Source organism: Osmia bicornis, chromosome 1, assembly GCF_907164935.1.
Source record: "Osmia bicornis bicornis chromosome 1, iOsmBic2.1, whole genome shotgun sequence".
Taxonomy (NCBI): Eukaryota; Metazoa; Arthropoda; class Insecta; order Hymenoptera; family Megachilidae; genus Osmia; species Osmia bicornis.
The window spans coordinates 72,851-80,596 of NC_060216.1; the positions used below are offsets into that span (position 1 = coordinate 72,851).

A 7,746-nucleotide genomic window follows, 5' to 3' on the forward strand; every position below is an offset into this window, starting at 1 on the left:
AATTCTATTTAATTACCTTTAAAATTAATTTTCATGGCAAATTTAAAATTCAAGGTTTTGGTTCGTATGAATTCTTAATTATAATATTAATGTGGTTCTTCAAACACGAAACATCAATTCTAGTTTTCTGTAAATTTTAGATTTTGATAAATTTTGAATTTTATTACATTTTAATTTCTTTACATTTCATCAATTTAATTAAATTCAATTAAAATCGCATTAACATGACGCGCGATCCCCAATCAGTGACCTCTAATCTCGGACGCATTACGCTCGCGTCTCGGCTCTCTCCCGGATTCCGACCCGCGGCTTCTTCTTTGATCCCCTCTCTCGCGCTCGCTCTTCACAGCATCCCGAGCTCGATCTTTCCCTCTCACTGTACCTGCCGGGCAGTGGATCGAGACCGGCCGGCCTGAACCTTCCTCTCGCTGGCCGACTCTCGGCGAACCGCGACCCTTCTTACTCTTCCCCTTAGGTTCTCTGATTGCATCCGCACTATACGTAGCGTTCCGCTTACGGTGCCCTTACACACATGTAGTATAGAATTGAATGAACTGAATGGATGGATGAATGCATGTGACAAACGACACGAGCGTTCCGAGCGCTACCGCGTGCTCTCGCATGAGCATTCCTTCGTTCGAAAAATTTTTCGCGTCCTCTCCCACGCCCGGAATTCGCCCATCGAGAGATTTAGCTCACCCAAATGTGTGTTGCGGTCGATGGTGTCCAGGCAACCCAAGACTTCCTTTCGCTCGCTATCATGCGTGCATTCCTCAGTGCGCGTAACCAATTCCAGGCCCGAAATCCGCCCATCGAGAGGCTTAGCTCACCCAAATGTGTGAAGCGGTCGCTGGTGTCCAGGCGGCTCGGGCCCTCCTCTCTCTCGCATTCATGCGAGCACTCCTTCGTTTTCGCGACCTCTCCCAGGCTGAGATCCGCCCATCGAGAGGCTTAGCTCGTCCAAATGTGTGTTGCGGCCTCTGGTGACCAAGCGGCTCAGCTCAATCCTACACATCTCCTGCGGAAACATACGGGTAGGGAAAAATGATTCTGCAAGGATAATGCACAGTTCCGGCGGTGTGTACGCACAGCGGCTGTAGAGTGTCCACCAACGCACTCTATACCTTCTGTGGCTAAATGAAATCACCGTCGGTCAAAATAGCCTGCGTTATAAGCGGAGGTGCGCTGGGGCTTACCCGCGACGTTCTTGGACGACTGAACGCCTTTAGTTCGTCCGAGTCGGTCGATGTGTAAGCAACATCGTGGCTACACAGAATGCTCTCCATTAAAGCCCTCTGGGGTTGCCGGAGGTATCTGTGACCGATACGGAGCAAGTTTTTAGTGGGTATTGGGGTACTGTAACGATCCAACTCAGGGAAACTTGTTTTGGTATGTACCTTTGAGTCCCACACTGCCCGAGACCCCTCCTAACCCGACGGGTTCCTCGCTTACGTAAATGTATTTTCTTGCTGTCAAAATATTTAAAAAAAAGGTTAGGTTAGGTTAGGTTAGGTTAGGTTAGGTTAGGTTCCACGGACCTGATTCTTCTTTTATTTGTTTTATATCACAGTATATTGTGCTGGTTATTTTGCTTACACATTACACTTTACAGTTTACACTTTACACTTTCTTGATTTTCTTGATTTCTTAATTTATAATTTATAATTTCACAATCTTTTCAACTGTTGGCTCCCTTCAATATTCATTCATTATTTATTGTTTATTTATTTATTTTTATTTTGATTGATCAAGGCCAGTAGATTTGATTTATTGTTCTTTCTGTGATGATGAATGGTTTTGTCTGTGCAAATGTCTATTCATAATTTATTCACAATTGATTGATAGTGGTTTGAATGTTTCATATCAGACTTACTTGTTCGATTGTACAATGATGTGGTGTTTAATTTAGCTACGCTCTTTATATTTGATTTGATTTTGTTGTTTTATTTATTCTATCTTGATACCTCCTATGGTGATCAGTTTCTACTTTCTACTTTCTAGTTTCTATTTGAACTACGCAGTTAATGATGATTTGTTTTGTCGCTTTAGTTATTATCTTGATATGTCATCCAATAATCGGTTCTTCTTGCATTTGCAGTGACATGATCATTTATTATTTATCATTTATAATCTGACTTATAATCTACTTTGATTAAGAAATAGGGTAATTGGGATGATAATCTTTACGGTTATGGTATACGTTCAGTTCAATTTCTGTATTTTGTATTCTATTTTATTACATTTGTTGCGCGTAGAGTATTAATTTTTGCTCTAGGCAAAAATGCCGGTTAATTTAGTACGGGAAAAGCGTGCAGGTGAATGAATCTGACACTGACAATAACTTTGGTGATAATGAACAAGTTCACTTGAGGCACTTTATTGTTCTTTAATTAGTAAAGAAGCTTAGCGAATTAGTCGCGTGTTACGTTTCGTTTGTTACAAGAGCGCAAACGAATGAGTAGGACGTTTGTCGCGGCGTCGGTGTTTTTATAAACCGATCGACCGACGACAACGCCGAGCCGATGGTGTTGTCGAACACTAATGAAATTATATTTTAAATTATGGCGCTCTAAATCCGGAACATACCGCCCGCCTCGCGGCGCTATGCGACCGCGACTAATGACGTCATGTTTCTACGCCGTGAATGAAGCGTAGTGACGAGCACGTTTCATTAACGTTCCGTGCCATGCTGCGTAGTTTTACTAAGGTAGGTGATGAACCGAATTTTTTACATCGAATATAAGTGCGTAAGCGAGAAATATAAGCGGAAAGAACGTAGTAATTGTACATGGTAGAATATATAATACATTGACTTAAACTAAATCTTATGAGCTAATCGGTAGTTTGCATAGGTTAACTACAGGACGGGTATATTCCGATCGTGCGGTCTTGATACTGACCACTCGCGCGAGGCCGTCCTTACCAGGGTGGCATTCGGTCACCCGACCGAGGTCCCATTTTCCCGGAGGCAGCGAGGAGCTCTTCAGCAGTACTAAGTCCCCGATTTTAAGGTTAGTAGCGCGACTACACCATTTCGAGCGAGCTTGTAACGATTGCAGATATTCGTGAGCCCATGCTCTCCAGAATTTTTCCGTGAGTTGTTGTACCCATTGCCAGCGCGATAATCTATTATCGGAAATGTCTATTACAGACGGCGCAGGAGGGACCTTGAGCACACCGCCCACTAGAAAATGCCCGGGTGTGAGGGCCTCGCGAGACTCGAGGTCGTCCTTTAATGGAGCTAAGGGACGAGAGTTTAAACAGGCCTCGATTTTACAGAGGAGTGTATTGAGCTCCTCACATGTGGGCGTACGATCGCACAACATGCGTCGCAAGTGCGTCTTGACGCTCTTGACGCCCGCTTCCCAGATTCCCCCAAAATGAGGCGAGGAGGGAGGAATGAAATGCCACGAGATGTGGTCTGCAGCGAACAGCGCGCGAAGGTGAGAATCTGCTGTAACTAGTTTAAATGCAGCTCTTAACTCTTTATTTGCGCCCTGGAAATTCGTTCCGTTATCGCTGTATAACTTTGTAGGTAAGCCCCGACGAGCCGCCAACCGGTTAAATGCCGCTAAAAACGCCGCAGTGGAGTAGTCGCGCACCAGCTCCAGATGCATCGCCCGCGTGGATAGACAAATAAACAGCGCGATGTACACCTTGTGCGCTTTTTGCCCGCGTCCGCGGTGCGCGAGGGCGGAGAATGGTCCCGCATAGTCCACTCCGCAATGAGCGAACGGCCGAGCTGGAGTGACCCTAGCCGCGGGTAAGTCAGTCATTTGCTGACGAACCGTGACGGCGCACCAACGCACGCATCTAGTACACTTATATATGTGACTTTTAACTAGGCGCCGCGCGTTAATAACCCAGTAAGTTCGTCGCAAAACGCTTAACATTAGTTGAATGCCTCCGTGTAACGTGTTCGCGTGGCAATCTGCTATAATGAGTTCGGTGACTCTATGTACCGGTAAAACTATCGGAAACCGTTCCGTAAGGTCGGAGTTGCGCAACCGCCCGCCAACACGAATAGTACCATCTTCGTCCAAAAAAGGGTTCAGTCGAAATAATGGACTCGATTTACGAAGAGATTCGCTCTTTTTCAAGGCCTTTATTTCGTTGCGAAATGAATGCGCTTGAACTTGCTGAACCCAGAATTTCCGCGACGCGATGAGTTCTTTGGTAGTGACAACCGTATCTTGATGGTCGTTTTTCCCCGTTTTAACTCGCGAAATGAAACGCGTGACGTACGCGGTAATTCGGAGTAGTTTTTGCCACGAAGACGTGCGTGTTGGCAGATCCCACTCAGTCTCCGACTCCAAATGCAATGCATTGACTTGCCTTTTGATTTCTGCTTCAGCTTCCCTTGGGACGACAAGCCTAAATTCTGGCCACTCATTGGGAGTTTGCGCCAGCCAGGAAGGACCGTGCCACCAAAGGGGGTGGTGAAGCAGCAATTTCACCGACAACCCGCGGGACGCACAATCGGCAGGATTCCAAGCGGTTGGTACGTGTCGCCAAGAAGCATTCGGCGCTCGGCTTTGTATATCCGCGACTCGGTGTGCCGTAAACGTTTTTAATTGACTCGGGTGCTTATGTATCCAAGCTAATGCAACGGTGGAGTCAGTCCAACCGTAAACCGGTACGTTATCGATTTTTAATGTAGCCTGAACCTGCTCGATCAATCGCGTCATTAGGACGCACGCGCATAATTCTAGCCGCGGAATTGTGAGTGGTTTCAACGGTGCTACCTTTGTTTTTGCCATGAGTAAATGTAACGCAACCTCGTCCGCGATGGAGATTGTACGTAAATAAATCACAGCCGCATAGGCGTCTTGCGAAGCATCTGCAAACCCGTGTATTTCGTACGCAATTGTGGCATTCCGCGTCCTAATCCAGCGCGGGAGGGTTACTTTTGGTAAATCGTTGAACTCCGCGGAATATTCGCGCCATTGGTTGGTTAGTTCATAAGGTAGAGGTTCGTCCCAGTCTAACTTGGCTACCCATAATCTTTGCATGAAGATCTTGGCCACTATAACGACGGGAGAAATCCACCCCAATGGGTCAAAGATTCGCGCGATATTCGATAAGACCACGCGCTTAGTCGGATTCGCCGTACTAGCGGAGTCGAACTTAAATTGAAATCGAAATTCGTCCGATTTGGGTAACCAACGGATTCCTAACATTTTTAATCCTTCGGCATCTTGAAATAAGCGGCTCGAGGCCAGCTCGTGATCAACGTGGGAGATCTCCGCTAATAACTGTGGACAATTGCTTGACCACTTTCTTAGGTGGAAACCTCCGTGTCTGAGGGCATCCGTTACCTGCTGCCGTGTTTGACGAGCCAACACTCGATCATCGGCCCCGAAAAGCGCGTCGTCAACGTAGAGGTGCTCATTCAGGATAGGAGCCGCGAGAGGGAAATTAGTCCCCTCATCCAGCGCGAGTTGTTTGATGACCCGATTCGCGAGGAAAAGCGCTGGGGCCGTCCCGTATGTCACGGTAAGCAGTTCATATGTTTTCAGCTGATCTTCGGGTTTAGCGCGCCAAACTATCAGCTGGTAGGCGGTGTCGCGATGGTCAATCCAGATTTGCCGGAACATTTTCGCGATATCTGCCGCGAACACGAACTGATACATGCGCCATCGTAAAATCGTGACCGCGAGGTCAGCTTGCAGTTTCGGACCAACCAGTAAATGCTCGTTTAGCGTAGACCCGTTTGACGTAGGCATCGACGCGTTAAAAACCACTCTCAATTTTGTCGTACTGCTGTCTTCACGGATGACCGGATGATGCGACAAATAGACCTTTTGCTCAGAAGGAGGGTCTGTTTCAAGAAATTCCCGCATATGACCGAGCTGCAGGTATTCCTCCAGAAAGGAGTGATAAGCCGTAGCTTGTTCCGCGTCTTTGGCGAGCCGTTTTTCCAATCTATAAAAAGAGGCGACCGCGATTCCTTTCGAAGCCCCTATATCGATGGGAGGCTCTGATTTAAACGGCAATCGCGCTACGTATTTGCCGTCGGGTTTACGCGAGTGAGTCTGCCGAAAATGTTCTTCACATTTTTTGTCCTCTTCGGAGAGGAACGTTACCGGTGGAGGCGCTTCCACCTCCCAAAGCTTCCTTAACGTGTTGTTTATTTCAGCGTTAAGGTCGCCGTAATGTACGTGGAGTTGCATTGCGTGAGACTCAACGGATCGAGCGGGACCAGTCAACACCCACCCGCAAATCGTTTTCTGCGCGACGGGTTCGGATGGAAGGCCTTTTCGAAGGCCGTCGAGCAAGATCGCGCCATAATTATCCGCGCCGATTATGAGGTCCACGGGCGCATTATTATTAGTGAGAGGATCGGCCCACTCAAGACCACGTAAGTGTTTCCACCTACTCAAGGTGTCTATTGAATTTGAGCGGTAATTAGTTAACCGTTTTAAGATAAGAGCGCGCACAGGGATGACAGGCCCTTTTCCGTGGCACGGTTCAATCGTAACGTTCGCGGAGGCGCGAACCGTGGCCGACGTCCCGGCCCCAATGCCGGAGACGGAAGCTTGGACGTGTTGGCGATTAGCGCGCAACGTGTTTGCAACATTCTCACGAATGAACGTTGCTTCCGACCCAGGATCAATTAAAGCGCGTAATGTCGCTTGTCGGCCTTCGCGAGTACCAACTTTGATCCAAGCTGTAGCGAGAACGACCTTTTTTTCTTGACGCGACGTACCGAAGTGCGTGTTTACCGAAGTCGACATCGGCGTGTCTTCCATATTGTTATCCGCTACGTGTGTAGGTTGCGCCGTATGTTGACTTGATTCTAAATCCGCGTGAGAGGTCGATTCGCGACCTTTGCTAACGGACGACGTCTTCGAAACCTTTCGCTCAGAATGTAAAAGAGAATCATGTCTACCTTTACATATCGAACAAGCGCGTTTGCTAGGACAGGCTGCCGGGAGATGTCCTTTTTGTAAACAATTAAAACATCGATGATGTTCGCGCGCGAGTGATAATCGTTGTTCGACGGATTGCCCACGGAACACGTCACATCTAAACAAAGCGTGATCGGCGCCGCACGCGACGCACTTCGTTTCCGACGCGTTTAAATGCGCTTTCGCGATTTTAATAGGCGCTAATTTATTTTTATAGGCGCTGTTTCCTTCTCCGCGGGATGACGCCAATGATTCCAGAGTTCGGATTCGCACATTGAAGAACGCCTACCAATCCGCGAGGGATGGGAACAATTCCTCTTCACCCACGCGCAACTCCCACTCCCGATGGGACTCCTTGTCCAACTTGCGGACAAAGTGAAAAACAAGAACATCGTCCCAGTATTCGACCGGACGAGCCATGTTTTTTAAGGCCGTTAATGCGGCGCGGGATCTATCGCGTAAACTTTTTAAATCGCTTAAAACAGCGGATCCGATCGGGGGTGAGTCGAACAACATTTTCAGGTGAGCGGTTATGAGCGCGCGTTCGTTCGCGTACCTGTCGGTCAATAGTTTCCACGCTGCCTCGTAATTCGCCGCGGAAGTGGAAACGTTCTTTAATAGAAGAGACGCTTCACCAATTAAGCTTAATTTAAGATAGTGCAACTTTTGCACCTCCGGTAACGCGTCGTTAGAGCCAACTAAAGACTGAAAGAGGTCTCGAAAATTTTCCCATTCCGTATAGTCCCCGGAGAATTTAGGTAATTCGACTCGAGGAAGCTTGACCGACAGTGGAGATTCGCGATTACAAGAAGCGGTACTCGTATTACATGAGTTA

At 47.5% G+C, this 7,746-nt stretch overlaps 1 protein-coding gene across 1 annotated transcript; it reads right to left on the minus strand.

Annotated features, from left to right (window-relative positions):
* Positions 1 to 2,825: 2,825 nt before the first annotated feature.
* LOC123988054 lies at positions 2,826 to 6,173 on the minus strand. Its single transcript, XM_046286788.1, has one exon. The coding sequence runs from the start codon at positions 6,171 to 6,173 to the stop codon at positions 2,826 to 2,828; it is 3,348 nt and encodes a 1,115-aa protein (XP_046142744.1).
* Positions 6,174 to 7,746: the final 1,573 nt, after the last annotated feature.